Source organism: Plutella xylostella, chromosome 16 (assembly GCF_932276165.1).
Source record: "Plutella xylostella chromosome 16, ilPluXylo3.1, whole genome shotgun sequence".
In the NCBI taxonomy this organism is placed as follows: domain Eukaryota; kingdom Metazoa; phylum Arthropoda; class Insecta; order Lepidoptera; family Plutellidae; genus Plutella; species Plutella xylostella.
This window is the reverse complement of record NC_063996.1, coordinates 5334315-5362142: the sequence shown is the minus strand read 5'-3', so window position 1 is coordinate 5362142 and position 27828 is coordinate 5334315. Positions and strand designations below refer to the sequence as shown.

Sequence of the window (27828 nt, the reverse complement as noted above, 5' to 3'; positions counted from 1 at the left end):
TTTAAGTTATAAACGATTTTATTTATTTATTTACTAAAATAAAACCTACAACTGAACAGAATGACAAATTCGTCACACAAATTAAAATTACAAATTAAAACGAATTATTAAGTAATTATTTATAACATCCACGGCTTTGAGAAGACAAGATATTCCTCAAATATAAAGATTTCTCGTTGTTTAAATACCTTTTGCTTGGCATCATAATTTTGCAGTACCTACCTATCTTACTACGATTCGCAGTATATTAAATTTATTATGTTAATAAATAATACCTAGGTATTATGTTCACGCTGAATAATAACACTTGTTTACACCATTTCACCGCAAACCCTAACTACAAAACAAACATTAGCATTAACCAGCATCCTTAACCTACCCACAAATCACCCATCCACCAACATGATGTATTTCTGGGGGCCGGCACACAATCAACCGCGTACATACAGGCACAAATAAATAAGGGTGTGGACACACTGCTTCGTGGGCGGGGGGCGGGCCGCGCGCGCGACGCCGACGCGACGACAGAACTCGTCCTCTCGCGCTGCCGGCTGGTCCACCGCGTTGATTAAACCCTGATTAACGGACAGAAAACTGATTTATCTCGCCGTGTTGAAAAAATAATCGGCCGATAGTGAGGATATGTCGTGATGGAGGGACAGGAGTGGCGCGACTGGCATCCGCAGCGGCAGCTGGACGGTCAGTGCTTAGATTAGGTTTAGGTGATTCACAGTCGCCGGTCCCGGCTAGACAGGTCTAGATCTAAGGTCTTTCGGGTTGTCTGAGCTTGTGTTGTGTTTTTCCAAATCTAGTGGTTTAACTGCAGCGGCGATCTTCATGTTATTTTTTTGTGATGAAATAAACTACTTAAATTGAAAAGTGCATTTTAAAATAATAATAGTGGGTGTTTTGTGGTGTGACCGATCTATATAACATGATCGATAAAACGTTCTTAGAGGTAAATTAAGTATATTTATATCCTGATATTTTTTCAGGCAAGTTTGTTATTATATTATTATCTTACTCACATGCCCACATTGTGCAAGGGGGTTCGCCGCAAATATCGGCTATATAAGCCATCTCAGGGCGCACGCGCGCCAACAGAACTAGGGGTTGAAGTGGTCGTCATGGCCGAAATCGTGCGGACCAAGCATCATCATCATCTCATCATCTTACTTACGGTTTGTCACCATGTGAGTACGTTATGTGAATTATGTGTGACTTCAAACAAATTCTGCTTTGTGGTTACACCATAGTTTCTCTGTGGTTATACCAGAGTTCACTGCCTCAAATCTGTAAGTCATATAGGTAGTTAATTTTATTGTAAGCTTCCTCTCCGATACTTACCAACCTATTAGATAAGACTATACCTACATATTTACAGTGATTGTTAATGACCATGGCTTGTTCAATATTGAAAAATTGAAAACGTTTATTTCTTAAACTAAACAAAGAGCTTGTATTTTTGCATTAATGGATAAATGGCAGCCATTCATCCATCTTTCGTCGCGTTGTCGCGCGCGACGCGGCCGGTCGCCGGCGACGGACGAGTGACGCGGGCGCGAGCGCAATGCGACTCCCCCTTTCGAAAATATGTCTATAAAATGTAAAAATATTATTATTTATAATGTCATATAATGAATACTCTGTTATTCAACAAATTGTTCTTTGACATGTCTTTGACAAACAGTGACAAACCAATTCAATAGCTAATGTTCAATTATTTTTTTATGTAAACAGGGATAAAATACCTATGTGTAAATTAGTGGGTATCTCTGCTAGCAAAAAAAACATTCAAAGTACAGATTTTTTTAATAGAATTTCCCTCGAGCTTCGTTTCGACTTAAAAAGTTTTTATGTGGGATTTCCGGGTAGCACTGTTAATCCAGGTTGTCAGCTTCATACATAACAAATTTCATCAAAATTCGATTACTTTTCCGTGAAAAGTAACATACTATCGTGACAATAACTTTACTTCAGTAAGTAGCTAATAATAACAGTAAAAACAGAAAAAAATCTACCACACACCTTAATTTACAGTCTTTCACCATTTCGGAAAAACACGGTATATGGGATGGAGAAATTCTTAAAATAAAACGATTAGTTCACACAAAATAAGCAGCCGTAAAAAACATGATCTACAAGTTTTCAGTTAATTACAGTTAATGTTTTTCTCTTACGTTCAGGTATATTTTTTCTACGGTGGTACAGTACGGAGATATAGCAAACCTAATGAAATGAATAGCAAACCTAAGCTCTATACCGGTCTAAACATTACTTGTAATACTGCTGTAGTACCAAAAGCACGCAGTTTTTTCCCATAATTATAAGGGCGATAGAGCTCACAGCTCAGTGGTCTGACAAAACATGTCACGTTTTAATTGATGAGGTCGCGGGGGTGGCCTGCCCGGTTTTTTCTGCCAGTAATTAGCGACCCTGCGCGCGCGCAGCTTGGGACACTCGAGAGTCTCGAGACTTCAAGTGCCGTGTGGGCTACGTTTGCTATTGTGAACAGTATTTTAAATACTCAAAATGTTATAATTTGAAGATGATAAATTTTGAACTGTAACTGTAAGTAAGTAGGTAGCCGTATTGTATATTTCATTTGTAATTTTAAATAGATACTGAATATGTGATGAAATGTGACTGAAAAAACTACATAGGTAGTATTACCTATTTAGATGAAAAAAGTACTTATTTCACGAAATAGAAAATTGGATTTTCATTGGGTCTCATTTAGAAGGATAGGTATAGTAGGATTTTATTCTAATATTTACAAACTTATGAATATGAAAGTCTGTACAGCATTTTTGAAATAGCAATGAATTCAGCGCAGTCACGCGCCCCGCGGACCACCCTGCGGCGGTCGTGATTGATGTCCTTAGTTCAAACTTAGTCGTAGGAATGTTGTTGCTTCTTAAATTTTTGGTAATTTGACTTAATCAAATTATTTATTATTTAATATAATACTTAGGTACAGCACGGTAAAACGGAATTATTAAAAAAACCGCTCATTCTTAAATTTAAAAATAATAACTTGCTATAAATTGACTACGTATACCTACTTGATTGAGGGTGGATTCGTCCAAACATCACGTTACACGAGAATAACTATACCGGAATTAAAATTATACGCGAGTAAATATCTAGGATAAGTACATTTGCATTCTACCAAGTTATACCATGATTAAATTGAATGAACGAGGAACGAAACTGTAATGCAACTAAAATAAAAATAGCTGCGTTTCAAAGCATGCAATAGAAATGCCATGCCAACTTAGTTTGAATGGATTATAAAAGTATAAAATTGTTTATGTTTTAATATTTTATTCGCTGTTGTTATTCTGAGACTTTGCCTTTTAACGTACTTTTGTTTATGTTTTGACAGATGTGTTTATATGTCATTATGACGGTTTTCTAATCAGCTGATGTGCTGCCGCCATTACAAAATTACTCTGGGATAAGCTCGTTACACGGTCAATTTTGGCGGTATAACATTTTATTCTTGGGATAAGCTAGTTATCTTGGTTTCAGGTTTGGTAGAATGCAAAATCTGCTTACTCGCGAGTAACTGGTACTTTACTCGTGAGTAAACAGTTACTCGACGTTGGCCGAATCCGCCCTAAGTCCTCTTATAAATATTAGTAAAAATATGATTATGTTTCATCCGGTGGGACATGCAAAATTTAGTTGTATTTAATTGTATTGGGGAATTAGGGGATGCTAACGTTTACAGCTGAAACGTACAGTACAACATACCTAAAAATCCAAATATGTCCATCCATTGTGAAACCATTTAGGTATGTGTGTCATATACAAATAATACAACAACATTTTATAACCCCACTCTTGTCTCATAAAACAAATATGAAAAATCGCATTATCTCAGCCCTAAACGACATTTCGCCTAAGTTTAAGATTTATGCACTTGAGAAAAAAACTTAACACATTGCAGACATCGACAGTTTTACACGTGGGGACTATAACTACAACTGCATTATTTATCTTATCTCATCTCGGACCTATTTTTCATTAGCTATGTCTTGACAAAATGTTTTACGATGACAGATTTTTTACGACGCTTTAACATTTTTGCTTAGCATGCTTTCGTGAAACTTTAAAGTTATGACTTCATGACCCTTATTTTTGTGTTTGTGTTTTTTTTAAGATTAAGAGATATCATTTCCAATAGTGAAGGATGATGAATATATGTTAGATATTTAATGGCTGTCATTTGAAGGAATAAGTAATTTTATCCTACGTTTTTAGTATTTCTTAAATGGTTAAAATTTAGTTAAATACCTAAATCAGACTCTATTTACAAGCTTGGAGATGCTATTAGGTATAGAAGGTTCTAAAAGGTTTTAAATCCTAGATTGTATGCCTACTGCCAGTTTCTATATCTCTATCTATCCAAAACTGGCAGTTTACTGGTAAACTTTCATACGATATTGACATAATCAAAAGTAACATTCTTTCCAAATCGTATGAAAGTAACTACCAGTAATAGATATAGAGTTATAGAAACTGGCAGTTAATGGGATAATAAATACCTATATATAACACACAAAGTTCAATCAGACAATGAATTACAAATGGCGATAAGTATTGTCTCGTATCCTTCTTAAAAATAAAATAAATAGAGGAAACAATTCACTAACATCAAAACAAAACCATTTAAAAATAGAACACTCAATTTGTTCCATTTTCAAAAAGTCCCACCGTATCCTTTCCGTTGTAGCTCGTAAAGAAACGATTAGAGCTATCCGTCGATCGTCACTTCGCATCGAAATACTGGCAGCATAGAGTTTCCGCTTTCTCATACTAAATTAGACTTTAACTCCTTTGTTTAAGGACAGCGGTTGTGACAGATGTGTAAAAAGTTTGTGTGTCTTTGGCCAGAATGCTGCTGGCTGAATGACGGGATCTATTCCGCCGGCCGTGTTTGAATTCTATAGTGGAATACTTGTGGAATATAATCGGCACTTACACGGCGGTTTTTCGGTCGCTTATTGTTAGTAGAACTAATTATTGTCACTCAAAAATTACTGGGCGTCCACCTAATTCGGCTCTTTGTGGCAAAAGTACAATACAATACAATACTCTTTATTTGCACCAAAATAAAAAATACAAAAAAAAAAAAAAAAACAGTACAAAAAGGCGGCCTTATTGCTTATAGCAATCTCTACCAGACAACCTTTGGATGGAAAGTACATCGGACAGAATCAACTAGACGTTTGTTTATGTTAGAATATAACTGTTATTGTTAATAAGGGTTGACAATAATTAACACGGGTTTGTTTTATATTTTGGCTCATCCGCCACACTATTTGCAGGATAATATTATATGCTGAGCATTTTAGACATCATACGTGTTAGCAAGCGTCTTTATACATCCTAGTCATTTTAACACCTGCTTAGATTTAACATATTTATTTATTAACAATTTGAAAATGTTTCATAATTTGACCTACGAAGGCTACGAGCCTACGATCGTAGCAAGCTCCATGGCTACGACATTTCGTAGCATTTTGAGCCTTGCTACGATTTTTCGTAGCGGTCCTGTGGTTTGTGTTTGAAAAACGTATTTTCAATAAAAAATAAATACCTATATTTTAGGTACGTAATTTTATAATAAGCACGTAACGTAAGGCTTAGCCCCAGTTACATCATACTCGGTTAGATTATAACCAGGGATTACCTAGTTGTTGACTTTTGACAGATCTGTCAAGAATTTAATACTAAGATGACGTATAATTGTATTGATGAACTACTTATTATAATCTATGTCCGTATGTATAATCCGAATATGATGAAACAGTGGCTTACTATTTCAAGTCTTACGATACGTGCTAAAATTCATACAAAAATAATATTTTTTACCTTTTAATACCTGGAATTCGTTCTAATACGTGGGAAAACTACTTGATTTTTATATATTTATGAGCAGCAGCTATACTTATTCATCATAAACAAATCATTGGTCCCAAAAATGTATCGGGAATGAAGTGGCCACCCACCCGGAAACCCTGCTCCACAATAGCTACATTTGACATTCCGCCGCTCTGTCGATCAAATAAACACTTTACTTCGAGTGTTTGAAAAATATCATTCGTTCTATAAACAAAAACCCGTCGGTATTGTAACGGTTATGTGAGAAAATAAACAAAAGAAGCGTAATTCATACCGCCACCCGTCGCAGGCGCCGTGCGAACGATTTAAATTTAAACATTCGAAGTTTAAATTTATTTGACAGGACTTCTGACAGGTTTGGATTAGAAGGGCTTAAAGGCAATTAGGGGTATTTTGTTAGTTCGTGAAGCGATATAAATTTTAAAATGACATTTGTCCGTTTATTTTGAATTATTCATACTTATTGTTTGTTTTTTTCGATACAAAGAGTTGGGTTAGACTTAAAAGAATGGATGTTAAGTTCTACATTTGGTTATTCCAACTTATTTCTATCTGTGGCATTGAAGGTAAGCTATCGGTGAATTGATGGAGCTAGCTTTTATACCTAAGTTTCAACAAAATTTAAATGGGAGCATTGAATAATGCTCCTTTTGAGATTTCTATTCGAGCTCTACCTGAGAAGAATATTGTCAGAAAATCTATCTGTAGAATTTCAATCAAAACTTCTCTATGTTACATGTAAAACACGTTTTATACATAGGTAGGTAAAGGTAGAACATACTTTTCCTAGTAATTTATGTCCAGGACATCCCACAATTTTAGCTTTCAGGAGCCATCAGAGTTTCTTGTGTGACTTTCATATGGTAATGCTGTCTTGTTTTTTTGCAACCTAACAATGAGTTTCAGTCCTTACTCATCCGATGAAATCATACATCTAGCGCGTTCTCACACTCACGTCATAAAGAACTGCGAATAATAAATAATATTTAAGGGGAAACGCTTTTAATGGGCTATAATAGTAAATTATTTAATTTACTTGTCAAATTTCAAAACTATCTAATTTCTAAAACGATTAATAATTTCATATCGTAAACAACAAATACAAATTTCAATAGCTCTAAATACATATTACAAAAATGGTTTCATTCAAACAATCTTTAAGCTAATGTCGGAATTAAATGTGTAGCTGGCTGGATTTGACAGTATTTTTTGCAATGATTCTCAATCTAAGTAGTTCGTATTTAAATATCGTTAGAAATGATGCCCCTTAACACATCCATGTGATTCCTCGCTGAGTCTTCGCTCCAGCTCGACTCGATATTATTTCGTAACACAAACAAACGTTTTGAAACGTCCCGTGTTTATTTTCTATTGAAATTTAATTTAGGATTTGTTTGTAATAAGTAGCCACAGATTAAAGTGCTTTGAAGAATTCATTGCGGGCGTCTTTTTAGTCGGCTGTTCAGCTGTGTTGCGGTACTAATACAGTGCTGGGAAATAGCTTGTTTTAGAAATACTTATAAGTAGAGTTAGTGAACAACGCAGTTTAGACCTTGGGGATATGCACAAAGGTTCCACTTGAGAGAGCCAGGTGCAGGTACTTTCACTCCCACAGAGAATATAATATAATAGTGAACCAAAAAGACAAACTACACATTTCGGAGTTTCAGACATACTAACTTATCCTGAAATTTCACATTGAAAAAAACTGTATTTAAAACCGGTGAATTGTACCTACTAGTTTTTTTTATTTTTATTTACAAGTCTCTACTCTAATTTTAGCATTTTAAGTAAGTACAAACGGTATGCCTAAATGCCCTTGTGATAGTAGAAATATTCTCAAGAAAAATAACCATAAAGGTAGTAAGTATACTTAGCCTATAGGCATAATCTAGATGAATCTAAGTCTAGCTAAACTGTGAACATGTGGCATTAGGCGCAGGTCCAGTAGCACAGTTTACGCGTAATTTCAGCATAGTCTTATTTGTTTGTCCAAAATGTTTACGTGTTGTCGGCTTCTGGGAACGAAGTGTGGATGACCCAAGTTGTGTATCACCACGTCTCGGTAGATTGGATTTGATAGACAGGTTCATTAATAGCCATATATGCGCTGTGTACCTATTGCGAACTTGTTTTGACAACGATTTTCGGATTCAAAATGTATTGAATTTGACCCTATCAATAAAACCACTACTTTGGAGTGAGCCCTCACTTGGAATGGTCTATTATCGCTGTAGATAAACGAAACTACATCGCTATTCACGGTAAATACGGCGCTGTGATTGCTGGAATGCGGATTAAACGAGTTTATCGACGTCGATAACGGATCCGTGCCGCGGGGACGAAGCATTTAACTAAATTTAACTACTTAGGTATTTTTTATTTTATTTATTTATTTAAAGGAACTTACAGCTAGAGATATCAGTAAAAATAGCAAAGTATGAAACAGATAGCCAATTACAAGTTTCCACCTGTAAGAAACAAAATATTGCCATTATGTCTAATAAGTTCTACTTATTTCAGTGAATAGTAATAAATAAAAGTAAAAACATTAAAATAGCCTTAAATAATAACTTTACGTAACTATAAGTGAGATAACAAATAAATGAAGTGAATGTGCCTATTACACAAAATATCTATATAAATATCTACCTACTTAACAAATTTTGAGCTGAATTTGTCGGTCAGACAGAAGTATGTTTATAGGTTAAACTGTAAAGCTCCCATGTAGGAAAGCAATGCAAAAAATTGCATGGCGTTTTAACGAATGACAAAAGCCATTCTTACCCTTTAGAAGATTAGATTAATTTAATTTCACTTTTTACTTTGACGAAGCATGTTACGCTGACGATGACGATGTTCTTCACAGAATGACGAAGATTGTTAATACAGAATTAACTATTATATTAATGTATAATAATGTTAAATAAAATATACAATTACTTTTACAAGACAAAGGAAGGTTTAGAAGAGCAAACTTTACACATTTCATTAAATTTACGTGTCATTATTAAGGACTTTCATGTGATTTGGCATGTGGTTACAAATCACCGTTAGTGCTTGAAATTCGAACTATGCTCCGGCGCATTCCTGCGTACCTCCCGCCGCCATTCCGGATAAATTACACCAATTAGTTCCGAATTCTGCCGCAAACTGTCGTAGTACAGGCGGTCTAGTCGTTCGGAGCTCGTAGAAGCGGCGCTAGCATCGATGTTTGGAGCGAATACTGATTAAAAGCGTAGTAGTTTTGATACAGAACTTTCAGTGTGTAGTTCGCGTTATAAAATGATCATTTTTTTTTGTAAGGATGGCGTAAGATAACACTTTTAATTCGGTTTCTTACTAGTTTCAACGTGCACTTACAGTTACACTATATATATGTCGCAGCCGGATCGTATAATCCGCCGTATTACATTACGGCTGGCCGCATTACAACACAGGGCCGCTTTGTAATGCGCCGGATCAACGTTTAGCCGCATTGTCATTTCAATACGTTCTTCAATACGGCGGCCCACGTTTAGCCGCATCGTACTACTACTGAATTGTAGGGTAACCATGTCCATACTAAGCATGACATTACAGGTGAAGGTTATTTTGTAATCATAATAGAGTAAATCTATCATATGGACTTCCATTAAAGTATCAAAATACTGTTAATGGGCACTACTCGGATTGTAGGATCTTCGGAATTATTATTATTCATCATCAACATCACTTCTGGATGCATCCTCTCCCAAAGCACACCACTGGATGCGATCTACAGCATTCCACATCCAATCATAACCAGCCACCTGTCGCAAGTCATCACCCCATCTAGCCTGAGGGCGTCCCACACTACGTTTGCCTCGTCGCAGTCTCTTCAAGATCAAATAACCTTTGCCGACCACATTTATATTTTTTGACCCAGTAGTATTATCTGGAAATCCGCCGACCAGCAGAATCCATGGTCACTTTAGCTGATTGATGTGCGTTATATCTTTTGTACGTTTTTCACTGTACCGCATTGATCGGGATAGAAATTATTTAATTTCACGTGAAAATTGTTCTTGAAGTACTGTTTACTAGCATATTTAACACGATTTCTTCGTTTTAATCATCATCAAATATCTGTATCCAACGCCATAATTGTTGTTATGTCAAGCAGCGCCACGAGTGTTAAAAATCAAAACTAAAATCTTTCAAAGCGGCGGCTAATCTCTCGCCGTATTACATAACGGCCAGCCGTATTGAATTACGTATGATGTCGAATACAATCCGGCGCATTTTCATTCAGCCGTATTCAATACGGCTAAACGTCGATCCGCCTCATTACAAAGCGGCCCTGTCTTGTAATGCGGCTAGCCGTCATGTAATACGGCGGGTTATACGATCCGGCTGCGACATATACACTTACTTACCTACATACGTGCTTATTTTTATTCACAAGCATATTAAGCATGTACTTACGTACGTATTATTACTTACAGGATTTTTCTGACGCTTTAAAAAATATTACCATTGGTAGAAGTTACATTTAATGCGAAATGTAAATATACCTATTTAATTATTATAAGTGTTACAACAATAATGATAATAATTATGAACTACAGCAAGCGCGTCGATGGCCCGGGATCGGTTGATTTATCCGCGCGGCGGTCGCCACTTCCCGCCCCGACTCATATTTCTCATTCCACGCTAACTTAGCATGGAGTCACATTTTTAAAATTATAAGTATTTACTTTAAAACTGAAAACTAATTGAGGTCTTATAAAGATCAGCTTTTTTTTAACACCGAAAAATGCCAAAAGAAAGAAGTGAGACATAATATAATATAAATATGAAAGTTTGTGAGTGTGTTTGTTACTTCTTCACGTCAAAACGGCTGAACCGATTTTAATGAAATTTGATGTGGAGTTAGCCGACATCTAGTGTTAATCCAGACCTAGGACTTTTATCGCGGAATTCCCACGGGAAAACTTTTTAGGGTCATTCTACCAAACATCGATTTTTATGTTCGCGTGAAATAACTCTTAAAATATAATACCTAGACGTTAATAAGTTACTATCACAATCAAGCCGGGATCGTGTTCTATGTGTTCTCCATAAAATATAATGAAAATTTTCATTATTTATTGAAAAAACCATATCGACACTATGTGATTTGTCACGTCGTGTCGATTGTTCGCGAGCGTGGTAGCACGGTTTGAGCAGCTATAAAAAAATATTGTGTAGAGATAGGATTATATTTCACATAATAAAATAAATTACAATACTTTTACTTATTCATAGTTAAATATTATATTTTTCCAACAATTAATTAAAAAAATACAGACCATTCTACAACCGTTATAAAAAAATAGTCACAAATGTCGACGTTCATAAATCACGATTTTATGAAGGTAAATATTTTACTCTGTGAACATATTTTTTTATTAATGGCAACTCTAAACCACACCTGTCATTGCCAAGTCTAAAATTTTCGTGGGGAATTAATAGTTTTTTTGTAATTCAAAATTCAATATACGTTCTACACCTGTGTCAAAGTTGACCTGTCACAAATGAGGAGGCTATAAAAAATAAATGGATCATTCAATTACAATTTTTGTTACTTGACTTAGTGAGTATGAGAGTACTTAGCACATTTTTAAAACATGCACAAGTTTAACATCATATTGAAGCTGATATGGCGTATTTTGTCGATGTTCTCACTAATGTCGATGTCACGCGTGATGAAAAATTGTTCGACAATTGTGATTTTGTTCGACACGAGGTGACAGATGCTTCTAGGACTTTGGTCAAATATCTATTAACTGTGTATTTTTTTTTCTATTGCTTATTGCATTCACTAATATAATTGTTTACCGAGATAAATATGTCAAAAAAGTTAACAGATGTATCAAACATGCGATGCAGGCGTTATTATATGTCTTGTCGACACTTGTGATTTTATTTGATCGACACAAGTGACTGTAGCTTGTAGTGTGTTGTGAAATTTCTGTTAATTATACTATATAATGTACCGATCTTTTTACCTAGGTTTAGGGTTTTTACCAAAATAGGGGTAAAGACGAAGTTAAAGCACAAGAAATAGACGGTTTAAGTAATAAATATTAAAAATGAGTAAATTAATGCTAGAATAAGAAATTTGACAAAAACAATACAGTAATTATGGAAAATACTTTAAAAAAATAAAGTTTTTAAAAAAAAGGAGGCACCAGGATTAATGCTGATTATTTTAGACCATTAAAGGTTTACGATTATCAAATCAAACTTATTACAAAATGTGCTAAGGAAAAGACAAGGATGAAAAAAGCGATTCTGAGATTATTGATCTAAATAAAAATAAAATATTTGGAATAATAGTCCCAAATAATGTATTATTTTCATTTAATATGATTCCGATGACCTTGATTCATATTTATTTTGTGGTCACCTAATAAAACCTAAATTTCCACCATCAAAAAATTTCGACATTTGTGAAGACACTTTTGTCGAAATTTTTAATATATTTTTTAAACTTTTTTCAATATATAATTTCAATAGACAAAAACATATTATGGTTTATATGTAATGAGAATAATATTATAGAATAAAGTTGAGAACCTTAAATGATTATTTTATGATAAAAAACATGGATTGTATCACCCTTGTCGACTTCATAGTCACTCGTGTCTATTTAATAAAACAAAAAGTTCATATTTTTTCCTAAAATAATTCTACTATATCTCTGATTTTTTTATTTAATGTTCCCATCATTATGTAAAAGTTAAAAATCTACTTCAATATGCGTAAAAGTTGATTTTGTTTTTATTAATTTTTTTAATCCGTACGGTAGAATTACCCTTTAAGGCGAAGCAAAGCTCGCGGGAACAGCTAGTTCCTAAATAAAACTGGTCTCCACATTAGGCGAGCGGCTCGTAATGAAGAGCTCTCAACTCCAAGATTTCTTTTTTCGCGCGCGAGGGCTAAGGATTTATTTGTTTGACATTTAGTGGAATTCCCTCGAATAAATAAAATACAAAAATAAATAACCACCCACCACTTCGGTTTCGTGTGACTCTTTCGGTTAAATTGGTAAGTACTGAATTTAAATTGTCCTATACTTAATTAAAACTGAAAACGATAAGTAGGTAAATAATAAAGATTTTAGGTTCTGATTTTGAGTTCTTTAACGTCGTTTGTTGCTATTTTAAACTTGTATCTGTGCTTTTATGTAAGCTACATAATCACGTGTAAACAACGTATACCTATATTTGTTTTTTTTTCTGATAGCCCATCAAGTCCTCCCTTTGTACACTATTTTTATATTTGTGCAATAAAGGATTAAAAAAATAAATAATTAAATGTAGGCAAGAGTACAACGTTCGGCATCGTACGCAACGGACGCACAGCATTCAATATTCTTTATACCTATATGTAGAACCGCGTCCACTTCATCGGCATCATCGACAATTTTTTTAGGAAAAACACTTCAAGAAGTGTTATATAGGTACTTATTTTTTCAATTGTCGGTCCAACTTAGCGTTTGTGTTGCCCGTGTGATATCTCTCACCCCTTGGCGTCGTCGGTTGCCATCGGGCGGTTGCTAACGAGGCTTGCGACACAAATCACCATTAGTGCCGGCGATGGAGCGGGCGACGCGCCGACACACCGCATTTACATTTACACCACCAGACTGCTGTGCACTAGCTAGCTGATTCCTAAATTCATAGGCAATATGGGCCTGACCACAAAAACTTAGACAGTATTTAAGGGATGTTTTGTGCTGTCAAACGCCTACAAAATCTGTCAAATTTCGTTTTAAACGTTGTAAAGAGTTGAAATGCACAGTTAAGGCTTTGGCAAGTAATATTTTCAGATCTATTAACCGTAAAATAGGCCAGAAGTGACAAAAACTGGACTTAGGCATTAGGTATCTCTTTAGGAGCGCTAGAAAATTCTGCCCCATAAAAATGCAATCATTCGACTGTCGCTTGTCTTGCTATCACCTATCCTATCACTTTGCTAACCCATTTATGAAGCTGAGTTCTAAAAGCCACGCCAAGGCCCAGGTGCCAGCTGCCTGCGAGCAGAGGACGGGAATAGCGCGTTGGCAACCGACGTCAATCACCAGTCACAACATAGGCCCCTCGCCAACCACCGCCGGCCTTCCTAGAACACCAACCGGGCTAGAATAGGCCGCCTCCTGTTAAGCGCTACACGGAATGGATAATGAATGTATAACGGGAAATAATTATAGGGACCTACTTATCTTGATATTTAGGCCATTAGTGGTTGGATGCAAAAAACCTGCTGATTCTAGATGTGAATACATTTTTGATAAATGACTAGTTCAGCGATCCGTGGTCAGCTTACAGAAGGTTCAGGGTTAAGTAATATTTGAAATATCTATTTATAAGTTCATAATTATATTGTTACTAGAACCGCCACATCCGCCTCGCTGCGCTATACCGTACCTCTATAGCATAGCTACATAATATTTACCTTCAAATTCATAGACCGTATTGTAAATTTACAAGAAGGTTAAAATTAACTTCGAAAAAAACGAGTTTCAGCTCTTTACGTAAGTCAAAAAGTTGAAATTCATTTATCTCAACGCCAATTTTAACCCTATTGTAAAGTGTCAAAAAGCTCTATGAATTTGAGTGTTACGCTTTTACATGGATACTGAAAGTACATAAAACATCCATTGGTACTCGTAAGATGTGATCTCTTTAAAACGTTGAACCTCTGAAAATCTGTTAGCTATCCTCTTCAGGTATGTGAATAGACTTGAGATACTAACTCAAGCACTTTCATCTTCATCCAACATTTTCAGGTAGGCACATAACAAAAGACACAAGACAACCTTGTCCGTTGGTTGTCGCGCGCAGTGACGTGTGTCGATTGGCTTGTTAATGAGGTGCGCAGGCGCAGCCGACACTTGCGGTGATCAAAGACGCGACTGTAGCGCTACTTGGATGTCCCTTTACATATCTCGCCGCTACCCTATTTGCTATGCTGATTGCCCGGTTTTAGAATCTCGTCCTTCTTTGATTATGACTTCAAATGTGGAATACCACTTTTAAATCATTGAATAGCTTCTTTTTACGTGTTTGTAGGTATCCTTTGAAGTGTAACTTAATTGAAGTATTAAAGCAGTTGTGAATTTTATCGTCAGTTGTACATATTTAGAATTGGCCTCCAAATGTTAATGAAACGATTATTACTGTACCTTCCTTCAGCCCTATAAATCCTATAATTACAATATGAACTTTTTAATAACCATGTAAAATAGTACTTTGTACCTTATCCTTACTAATATTATAAATGCGAAAGTAACTGTGTCTGTCTGTCTGTCTGTCTGTCTGTCTGTCTGTCTGTCTGTTACTCTTTCACGCCAAAACTACTGAACGGATTTGATTGAAATTTGGTATACATACGGTTTAGACCCTGGGAAAAAACATAGGCTACTTTTTATCCCGGAATTCTCACGGGAAAACTTTTTAAGGCGAAGCGAAGCGCGCGGGGACAGCTAGTTTATAATATACCAAAGCATCATTGAACCTTATTCGTTTTTTAGTTAAGCGGTAATGGATAATTTACCTTTCAACACATTTACAAACCCTAGTCAAACTCTAGCATTTGTCTCCGACATGCTAAGAACAATATAGAAACAGTAATTGTACCTATTAATTCCACTAAAATACCCAAGTCTTTTCCGCATTACCTACAGCTAATACATCACCCAATAATGACAGCGGTTTAGAAATATCGTAACAGATAATAAGCGTACCCGGTGTTGGGACAATTTGTACGGCGGCGCGGGGAGTAAATCACTGACTCTGAAGTGATCGCGACTGCACATGTGCTCGACGGTAGGGGTGCCAAGTTAGAGTTGTAATAATAATTTCTACTACAGTCATTGTAGTATGAACCAATTTTAAAATGAAACATAAAGGTTTTGAAATACCTAAATGGTCGGAATTGGAAGATAGAAGTTGCTGAAACTGGCAGTTATAGTTATAAATGCCTGTTTCAATCATCCATCATACATCCTATTAATAGCGTATAATCTATTCGTAATAATTCATATTTCTAACTTATAATGTAGCTTAAAAGATATTATTTTCCGTTACTCCTCTCTGTCCGTATCTGATGATACCATTCTATCGTCGGTGGAAAGCAAGTTGAGTTCTAGTCACGGCTTTATTTTCACTCGGGCCTCACACAAAATAATTTAAGTTTTTCTGCAATTTCATTGGTCGATTCTTACCTTGCACACCGCTCCGCTAGCCCGCTCCGCTCTGGTGGACAGGCAGGCATCCCAACTGTTTCAGCTTCAGTAGCAGCCCTGGCGACCGGCGCCCGCGCACCGCCGCGCCGTAGATTTATCGCCCTCCATCAATGCGGATTTATTGCTGAGGAAGCGACACCCGCTCCTTTTGTTCCCGATTGCTTTATATTTAGACGCACATTATAATTGGCCGGCTCTACCTGCGTGATTAGATCCAGCGGGACAATTAACCGCTGCGTTGGAAATTGACAAAATATGACCCGAGTGTGTATCTGTTTGGACGCTCTTCCGGCAGATATTAAAAAAACCGTAAATGAGCACTACTTAACACTTTATTTACGACTCTATAAAGTCTGTACTGTAATATACTGTAGAGGTAAAATTACTTATTCTGTTAAAGACATACCTATACAGACTGTACCATATTTCAATATACTTAGTTTTAAATAAATTGCTTAAGTAACATCTTGTGGGTTTTGTAAAAGTAGAATTTGTAGGTCAAAAGACGAGGGATTCAGCTCGTCATCATCATTCTGAACGTATAGTTCTCAACGTATAGGTACACTAGACAAGTATACACTACAAAATTCTAGCCCCTCCATAAAAATTAACTAACAAAGTTTTTAAAGTGTAGGAAGTAGTAAAAATATTCGCCACTTCAAAGTAGGTTTGCGACACGATTATAGGTGCTCTATCTAAATAACAAAGAGAAGAAAAGAAAACCTTTCTGTCCATTAAATGTTCATTTCTAGCATACACTACACTGATAACGACGTCGGTGCCGCGACCGCCCGCCGCATCGTTGGCAGTCGTCAACTCACAAGTTTTGATGCAACTGGAGCGAATCCGACACCTTGACACACTAGCTCCCTTCAACCACTCTTAACATAATATAAACAAAGCTTACTATCGCTCAAATCAAAGGTGCTATAAAATGGTTCGGTATAACATGCCTAAAAGATTTATCGGGCTACTATAGACGAAGGTATTCTATGATGATAATTAGGACCGTTGGAAGGACGGTGGACTGCAAATGGCTGACAATGATGGTTACGCTGATTCATTCGAAATTTGAGCTCTGACATTTACTACCTCCTTTGGAAATAAATTGATGACGGGATATTGCGGCTAGTTTCACATGGGAGTTGTTAACTACTCAGCTAATGCATATGACACCTAGACATGCTATAACTGTAGGTATTACCAGAAACTGCGAGTTACGAGAGATAATCTTACCTTAGGACCTTTACAATAATTTATGTGACTTTATAACGTAAGTAGCATTTTTTCGACTATCGATTTCATGAAGCTGTTTTGTGTTTTAAATATTTTCTTTCAACATAGTTAGCAAGTTTATTTTAAATTAATAATGGCATTATAACGAAACCGGTGCATGTAGTAGGAAACTATAAATTTTGATCATTCCGACCGAATTGTCATCTTATGAGTTATTCCGAATATCTTTTATGACACCAATATTCTACCTGGATATACATATTTTCATTCATAATATTTTCAGAATTTTCTTTTTAACGAGGCGTTTGTCTTGTTGACACACAAATTGAATGTTTGCAGATGCTTTTACGTGTTATTTGTGCATTTTGTACAAGACAAGAGTTAAACTATAGCTTTTTATTTGTGAAAAATGAGAATGATTACAATTTTATAGGCCACTCTGAAGGATTTTTACAGAAATGATTTGAGAGTCATTGAAGAGAGTTGATATATTGTATAAAGAATTAGGGCCTTATCACAAAAGCTTAGACAGTATTTAACTGGTGTTTAGCGCTGTTAAACGCCTACAAAATCTGTCGGATAACAATTATCTGACTATTGAAAAATCAGCCCTAAGAAATATAATAGTGTCTAATATTTAAATGTTACTTTTGACTTATTTGTGGTATGTACAAGTACCGCCTGATTGGTACATACATATTCGTAAGTAGCTAAGTCTACATACAAAGGTGAGTAGGTATATAAGGTGAGTGAAGGTTAGAATATATTTAGGGGTTTATTTCATGATGAGCGGCTGAAGTACCTAAGTTTGTAAACTTCGTCTCCGTAAGTTTAGAAAGCTTATAATATAAAATTTGCCTCGGCTGGGGGTCGAACCCGAATCGCAGTCAGGATCACCAACGAACTTCAATTATTGTGTGTCAGATATACTTCACTACAGTAGATTATTTTCGAGTTCTATAGGTAACACCTACTTATTTGATTGCATGACTTTCACTGAACGTTCAATTTGTATCTGCATTACAAAACTATTTTTGACGCCGTTCGACTGATAGTTATATTTAATCCATCACTTCTCACAAGTGCTCTTAAAGCTTAACGGCCGCCACTCAGAAACTATATTTTTCATCACTTGCCTTATTTATAATCCCCTTCTGTCGACATGCGATGAAATGATAGACGCCATTTTAGAATAGTCCGGTTTCCCGCCATTCTCTTTACAATTAGTTGAGTGAGATGTCCGCGGTCGGGAGGACTCCTCAACTTTACGATTACGACTATGCTATTTATATATTTTTATTGTGGTTTCTTTTTAATATCTTGATACATTTACATGTAAAAGTGTGTATTTTTACGACGTTGTAAATGTAGTGTAAATTATAGGTGTGATGATTGAAACAGCTTTGTGGTTCCTTGTTGAATTAGTGATCTAAATGTATTGTGAATCTTTACCGCTATCGGTAACTACTTAGAAGTTATTTAGCTGTAGGTAAAGTATGTTTCAATATAAGCTTTGTTTAAAATTTACCTCCTATTATATGCAGCAATAACATTACAGCTGAAAGTTCATGAAACTTTATCAGATTTGTTTGTGTTGTATTGTATGTAAGTACTTAAATTAATGTTTGTTCAAATGTGAAATAGGTACTTAACTAAATACTAAAATAAAAATATAGCCAATAATTAAAAACATGTATCGCTGAAGTATATCCGTTTACAGGGATCTAGCATTATCAGGGATGATAAATCCCTGTAAACGGATATACTTCTTATTACACTCACGAGCAATGATAAAGTTCCACTGTCATACAATGACATCTATGGCAGGTGAAACATTTTCATTGCTCGTGAGTGTATATTTGTATACCACCTATAGTTCCACGAACTTTCTCCCGCCCGGCCGCCGTTGCTCATCCACGTTCATGTTCTGCCTCCAGCAGGGTTCCTCGGCGGTCAGTGCGCGCGCTACGCGGCGCCCCCGCGGGAGCTGGAGCCGCAGCCCGCCGCCCTGCCGTCCCTACACACGCAGCCACTCAGAGATGTAAGTACATACCTCGTCACTGACATCAGCTATAGACTAGGCTACTGGAGATGTTGTGGACTCTTCAGGAAGTGTCCTTGGCTTACCCCATCTTAATAGATACTAAGAGCAATCTGTCTAGCTGCAACTTTCAATAACTCTATCTACCGATGACTGGTAGTTACTTTTACAGTTATATAAACTGGTAGTAAGTGGCTGGTCCAGCGAGCGGAGGTCCAATAGTTCAGTCCAAGGAGGTGCGGGGGATGGATGCAGACCATAATATATAATATTGTGTAATATCGCGGCTTAACCCCTCGTTACCATCAGCGGGAAAGCTACGGACTGACACACTTGTCTTTACCATTTGTCCCGACTCCTCTCTCTCTCCTTCTCTCCTCTCTTTTTCCGTGACTAATTAGTTATGAATGTTTTACCATCCAGAGCCAGGTATGCGGCCGCGGGGCCAGCTACTCGCCGCTGCGGGCGCTCCGAGAGAGCACCTGTCGCGACCACGCCGCCCACAGCGAGCCGCCGCCGCCGCCGCCCGCACGCATGGTAAATACCACTCCTTTTAAGAGTCTTTTGAATCGATAAGGAATTGAATCGATTCAGTGCGACGCGGATGAGGTATTGCGAACGCGGATGAATTCGTCGTTATCCGCCAACGCGCTATAAGGTTTCATACATTTCACCGTCCGTCGTGAAAGTCCTCGTAGGTCATCTGCGTCGCACTGAAAAGCTCCAAGTGAAATAGGTAGAAACGTTTAAAGACTTCTAGTTTTTTTGTGCCGAATTTAAATTATAAGATATTATTATTAACAGAAGATGGAGTTTAATTAAAAAAACCCGCACTATCCGCAACTTCCACACTACAACTCACACTCTCCAACCCACAGCAGGTGCCTCCCCAAAACGTGACCCTCCACCCGGCCGTCTCCCGGTGCTCGGCCTCCCTGGAGCTGTCAGCCCTGTGGCGAAGCTTCCACGAGCTCGGCACGGAGATGATCGTGACCAAGGCGGGGCGGCGCATGTTCCCCGCGCTCCAGGCGCGGCTGGCGGGCCTGCTGCCCACGGCCGAGTATCTGCTGCTGGTTGATTTTGTGCCGCTGGATGATAAGCGGTATCGGTACGCGTTTCATAGGTGAGTTTGTGCGTAGGGGTTTGGTATTAGTTGGAGCTTTGTTAGATAGGTAAAATTAAGTGCGTATCGTGGTTTGCTGGGAATTGTGTGCATAGGAATGTGGAATCCTATGATATGAATTAAAAATCTTTTTGACTCATTTGACTCCATCCTCATTAGCCCATATAAATTCATGAAAATGTTTCAAAATGTTTGTAAAGAAGTTAGTGTCTAGTTAACTTGTTAGCTATATCTGAAAACGTAATTTGTATTGGTTATCCAGCTGAATTTGTTGAAATTTTATCACAAATATTGCGGACCACCCCTCAACCCAGCCCCCTTCTCTCTTATATACTCACCCCCCATTGCCTCAACAGCTCAAGCTGGGTGGTAGCGGGCAAGGCGGACCCGGTGTCTCCCCCCCGGATCCACGTGCACCCGGACTCACCCGCGCCGGGGCAGCACTGGATGCGCCAGCTCGTCTCCTTCGACAAGCTCAAGCTGACTAACAACCAGCTCGATGATAATGGCCATGTGAGTGAACGTTGTAGTAAGATGTCAGGTAATTAGGGAGCTTTCGCGTTTTAATTTGGAATTAGGTTTCTCTATATTTTGTAGAACATTTTTTACTCATTAGGTACTAGTCGTTTCACATGAATATAATCTCTAAATCTATCATCTGTACACCCATTTTTTGTTGTTATAATGCTAATGTAAGGGGTGGAACTATTGCCAGCTAACCGCCGGCACAAACAAGTGAACCGTGAGTAATAATATACCTAACTATAAGTATACCCTTTCAGGACCTGTCAGTGCATAATCAATTTTGTTAATCAATAGTCCGCAATCCTATGCGTTTAATGAAAATATCTAGCTACATTTTCTTAGCTTGGCGAAAACACTACAGCTGCGTTTTTTCACCTCAGTAAAGGATTGGCCAGTCTGATCACCGTCAGTCACTCACAGTCGGACGTGCTTAGGTATTTTAGGAAACGATTATACCGACCTCGTTACTCAATAGGAGAGGCTCTCTTCGTTCATTCGTGCTTCTCAACTTTAAATTTGATTTTATTTATTCCTTCTCACCTCTACATTTTTTTATTTCCTCTCGCCTCTTTCGCAGATAATCCTGAACTCGATGCACCGCTACCAGCCGCGCCTGCACGTGGTGTACCTGCCGGGGGAGGGGGGCGCGGCGCCCGGGACCGTGCCGTACCGCACCTTCGTGTTCCCCGAGACCGGCTTCACCGCCGTCACCGCCTACCAGAACCATCGGGTGAGACATGGAGACTTTAACACCTTCTTTCCGCAGGTTTCAATCTCAATAAAGCGAAGTTGCTTTGACAACGATTTTTGGAACTGAACACTAATTACTTCGTAAACGTTAGTTTGTTTAGACTTCGCGATGGGTCCCCTGAAAAGAAATATCGGTTGAGCGTTAGCTGTGCAGCAGTTTGAAACTACTCTCGTTTGTCATCATCATCATCATCATCGAAGCGTCCGTAGTCGAGCGGGCCTCAGTGATCGTAACTGATCGCTGAGGTTAAGCAACAACTGAAACGGTCAGCCATTGGATGGGTGACCAATTTCAAGTGCTGCTTTTCTGGACGCTTCCGTGCTTCGTACGGCACGTTAAGCCGTGGGCCCGGTTGCTGCTTCGGCAGCAGTCGTTAAGCCTAGTCAGAGGCCTTCGGGCGGCTTAAAAACATCTGACAGTCGGGTTGCCCACTTACTCGACAACTCTCTCAGCACAAGCTTGCTTGCAGTGGGGACGTAATGGGTCGTGATGATAATCATCATCATCAAACGCTAACGTTAAACGATGTCAAGGAACGAGTTGGTAGAATAACTTACCCCTGCAGAATATTACCTACCAGTGGTAGCTTTCAGCCTAATCCACTTCGCAATCGGTCAACTTCGGCATCACACTTGCTTGAAATGACATCTACTGACAGATGTATATTGTAAAGGCCTATTCAGATATTGTTCAGTGATCTATTATAAATTCGACATCACTATCGAATGCGAAAGTTGGATCGGAGTTCTCTGTATTATAAAAGAGTCTAATCAGTTAATTTTGCATTTACTTTCAGATAACACAACTAAAGATAGCAAGCAATCCATTCGCCAAAGGATTCAGAGATTGCGACCCTGACGACTGGTAAGCAATACTTTCTCTGGCTATTAAATTCTGGAAATACGTTGTTTTGACCGCACCCCTCGACATTAAGCGGTAGTGAATCATCTCCGGCATAAAACCGAAGCGTTTTATTTACAAAGACTGCTCGATATGACACGAGGTGCTGCGCATTTCAACAGCCGGTGACAATATAGTTTTACGACGCGGCCATAGAGCAAAGAGTTAGGTGACAGTAATGGCGGACGCGGCGCGTTTCCCGCCAAACGGTTTCCTCCCAACAGAACAACGTCACAACGGAGGTAATGAACCCACACGTGTGATCTTTAATTTATCGATGTTAGAGGCGAGAATTGACAACACAGAATAAGGATATTCTCTGAGGTATAATGAGCGGAGACACTAAACGTGCTGGGGTTTAATTGTCTGTGTTTGTCGCCACTTGGTTCCAATTTTCCGTAAAACTACCGTCAATAATAAAGTTTTTGTTTCATCTCAACCTAAACTTTTATACCTACCGTAAATTTTATGGAAAGATACCGTAAGATTTACCGTGTATACCTAAACAGCAGACCACTCAATTACCGAGCAGCCTGGTGTAAACATTGTTCCGAGGCGCGGCTGCGCCTGCGCATATAAAGTAGCAATGTTTACACGTTGGCTGTAATAGCCACACGAGCCGCCCCATTGGCGCTCGGCGTGTTTACGCGGAACATAAATCTGAGCCATCACTTGGCCATCAGCACCTCGCCAGCTCTTACTGGCCGAAATTAAACAGCCAAGTATTTTTAGATGCACTTCGTCATTATGTGCGTTGCACTCTCACGTAAGAGTCTGCTTGCACTGTGTGGGGAAACGCCTATTTACCTTACCTAACATACAGTTTGTCTATGTCTAGAACATAAAATGTTAACTAGTTTGTTGTTGAAATTATGAAATAGTCAAACGTTAACTTATGTTAAAGTGGTGGTGGTCTGATGGTGGTTTTTTATCAAACCCTTAACTTATTTAAAATTCTTATATTTTGTATTTACTGAAGAAGGGCGACTATAGATACGTTTAACATTTGGCGAAAGTCTACCCTACCCAAATAATTTACAGCGACTCTATCCAAAGCTGCGCGCTACGCCCTGCCTGTAGGCTTAGATAAACATAAACATAGGCTGTAGCGGGTAGTACCTAACACGTATAAATATTATTTGTTAATATAATTATTATGTCGTGTATCTTATTTTGAACTGTAAAATAGGCATGTGTTTCTAGAAATGAAATCATTATGAAATTCACAGAAACAGTAAGTAATTAGTTTACGAAAGGAATAACAGTATCACAAATGACAAATGTTTCATAGATAACAGAAGTCTAACTTTACTGTTGGACCGCCCTGTAGGCGGGTCATATTACTCGCGATGTGTTAATTCCTTATTTTGACAGTCCACGACAAATGTACCTCGGCCCTAATATCAGTCACAGCGAGGATTATTAATTGATTCTAACAGGAAGGAGGAGTGTAAAAACTTTACGATAGTTTTTGCCATGGACGCTCGTCACGAGTGGAGACTGTTTATGCACGTGTTAAGTTTTTTTTTCGAATTCATGGCGAATGGTATAGAGACGCTGAGTAAATTATTGACTACCTGATTGAGATATTAATTGATACAGATACTTTTTTATAGAATTACCGACTACCTTTATTAGGTAATATTAGTGTTATTATTATCTCAACAAGGTGTATCTGCGATATTCTATATTTCATTCAACATTTCCGAAGAAGAAAAGAGACCATTTCCTGATAGGAAATAGTTTAATTGGCTTTTAATAAGATTTTTTTATCATTTTATATATTAAAGTAGGTTTACCTACTTGAGAATAACCAAAAAAATTTTCAGACGTTCGTTTTTAGTTTCCTATTATTTATAGAATAGAAACTCAACCAATCTCAATTCCCGCCCACAGTCCCCCGGAGCAGGCGGCCCAGCGCGCGCCCCCGCGGCGCCGCGAGCCCGCGCCCGAGCCGCACGCGCAGCTCGCGCAGCCCTACGCCGCCGAGCCCAGCGCCTGCGGCCCGCTGTACGCCGCGCACGCGCACTGCGTCAGGTGAGACCTACTCTATAGTGACACATGACTACATGACATGTGAGCAGGCCGCCCTACGCCGCCGAGCCCAGCGCCTGCGGCCCGCTGTACGCCGCGCACGCGCACTGCGTCAGGTGAGACCTACTCTATAGTGACACATGACTACATGACATGTGAGCAGGCCGCCCTACGCCGCCGAGCCCAGCGCCTGCGGCCCGCTGTACGCCGCGCACGCGCACTGCGTCAGGTGAGACCTACTCTATAGTGACACATGACTACATGACATGTGAGCAGGCCGCCCTACGCCGCCGAGCCCAGCGCCTGCGGCCCGCTGTACGCCGCGCACGCGCACTGCGTCAGGTGAGACCTACTCTATAGTGACACATGACTACATGACATGTGAGCAGGCCGCCCTACGCCACCGAGCCCAGCGCCTGCGGCCCGCTGTACGCCGCGCACGCGCAGTGCGTCAGGTGAGACCTACTCTATAGTGACACATGACTACATGACATGTGAGCAGGCCGCCCTACGCCGCCGAGCCCAGCGCCTGCGGCCCGCTGTACGCCGCGCACGCGCACTGCGTCAGGTGAGACCTACTCTATAGTGACACATGACTACATGACATGTGAGCAGGCCGCCCTACGCCGCCGAGCCCAGCGCCTGCGGCCCGCTGTACGCCGCGCACGCGCACTGCGTCAGGTGAGACCTACTCTATAGTGACACATGACTACATGACATGTGAGCAGGCCGCCCTACGCCGCCGAGCCCAGCGCCTGCGGCCCGCTGTACGCCGCGCACGCGCACTGCGTCAGGTGAGACCTACTCTATAGTGACACATGACTACATGACATGTGAGCAGGCCGCCCTACGCCGCCGAGCCCAGCGCCTGCGGCCCGCTGTACGCCGCGCACGCGCACTGCGTCAGGTGAGACCTACTCTATAGTGACACATGACTACATGACATGCCTGTCGGAGTAGAGCCGCCGTGAGCCCGCTCTACTCCGCGCATGCGCACTGCACCAGGTCAGACACTCACCTACTCGTAAAAACGCTGATTACACCTAGGTACCGAATCGAGACCTATACTCGGCTGAGCACTCGGTCAATTGCTAGTCTTTCATTGATCGAGGATACTGTCTAGCCACTTTATTCTTTATTCTTATTAGGACTAATAAGGGTAATAGTGCCAGATGACTACATGACATGTCCGCCCAGCTGTAATCCACAATTTTTTTTCTGAATAAATCCATATCGGAAAATTTCAGTTAGGTACGCTACGTGCAGAAGCTCCTTTCGTGCTTCAGATACCGCAGCATAGCATCTTTATCCTGCTTCGGGGGAAGGGCCAGGTTGTGGCTCCATAAAGTTTATAAAAATCAACAAACGATCACAACGCGAAAGGTCAACAATAAGAAACAGGCCAAGTGGCAGTTGGAGTCGCTTACTGAGGGTTCCGTACAAGTCTACTTACCTGACATATTTTTCCTTTTAATTTCATCATTATGTACATCTATACGGAATATTAGCTTGATATCTTTAACCGTTTCAGAGAAAAAGGGTGGTGACAGACAGACGGACAACAATAAGGGTTCCTTTTTTCCTTTTGAGGTACGGAACCCTAAAAAAGAATTGTAACAATCGGATCAATCGTTTCCGAGACATTCGTGGACAAACATACGTACCAACAAACATATAAACATACTTATACAATTAAAAAAATCATATTTGTTTATTAGGCTCAATATATTGTCATTATGTGAATATGGTGCAGTTCCAATATTCTTACATACCTACATACATACCGAACATATTATTATGTACTTACCGAATTGAGAATCTTTTATTTGAAATCGATTAAAAAGGTTTATTATCCCTGAATTTAGTAGCAAGTGATGCCATGCTAAAGAATAAAATAAAGTAATTAAAATTAATTCGAAACAATGGTCGTGAGTCGTTATTTTACTAAATATTATAAATGCGAAAGTTTGTGAGTATGTGTGTATGTATGTATGTGTGTATCTTTGTTACTTCTTCACTTCAAAACGGCTGAACCGATTTTAATGAAATTTGGAATGGAGTTAGCTGACACCCTGGATTAACACATATGCTACTTTTTATCGCGGAATTCCCACGGGAAAACTAATTAAGGTGAAGCGAAGCTCGTGGCAACAGCTAGTATTGAAATATTTGTTATTTTTGTATTACCTACTTCACTTGAGCAAGTAAATATTTAGATTTATCTTTTTGTATGAAAACATAAAAAAAATTGCACTAAAATGGATCCAATTTTTTCCTTTTTTTGGTGAAGAGCTTTTTTAGTGGTATCACTAATGAAATGTCAGAATTCCGCGGAATTAAAAATTAGAGTATAGTAGAACTTGTCTCATAAACATTATCTCTGCTTTTCAGATACCAGCCCCACACCGGTCACAATGGCTCGTACAGTGCCTACTACACACACAGATAGCTGCACGCTGACTAAACCAAAGAAGTAGAATTAATCACCCCTGAATTAATTCGTATTGTCCGTTTCTAGGTAGTACAATCTTACTTGGCTGATACATTATTATTAATTCATCCGTGCATCAAATTATTTACCAAATATTTATTATTTCTAAGGTACATACTTGAGTAGGTTTACCTAAGATCTTGTCTAAGTAAGTTTATGAATCAGTGGATGATCCACTAGTAATAGTAATATAATCACAAAATATGATTGTGATTTATAATGCCTTTGAAAGTAATTAAATTGTGCCTTAAAAAAGTGCCTTGTGAAAGTCTCATATAAGAGGTTTTAATGTAATGTAGAAAGTAACTTAAGTAATAAGTTTATCGCACGTAAGGCTGTGATATCGAGGCCAAAATTATTAAATGTATTTGTGAAATAAAGCTGATAGGAAACTGTTTATTTCGATAAAGAGTTGTAGGTTAGTATAGTGTAAGTTGTGCCATATTATTAAGAATCTTAATGCTTCTACCAAAAAAAAAGTATATTTAGCATATAACATACACTAAATTAAATAACAAACCAATCATTGTTGATTTATTTAAAATATCACATAATATAA

General features: G+C 38.5%; 1 protein-coding gene across 1 annotated transcript; it reads left to right on the top strand.

Annotated features, from left to right (window-relative positions):
* The first annotated feature begins 510 nt into the window (after positions 1–510).
* On the top strand, positions 511–27650 carry LOC119693811 (T-box transcription factor TBX1). The gene is made up of 9 exons (XM_048626483.1): positions 511–699; positions 19342–19445; positions 19869–19982; positions 20324–20568; positions 20925–21081; positions 21671–21823; positions 22641–22708; positions 24641–24781; positions 27170–27650. Exons 1-9 carry the CDS (start codon positions 651–653, stop codon positions 27225–27227), a joined length of 1089 nt encoding a protein of 362 aa, XP_048482440.1. The 5' UTR covers positions 511–650; the 3' UTR covers positions 27228–27650.
* Positions 27651–27828: the final 178 nt, after the last annotated feature.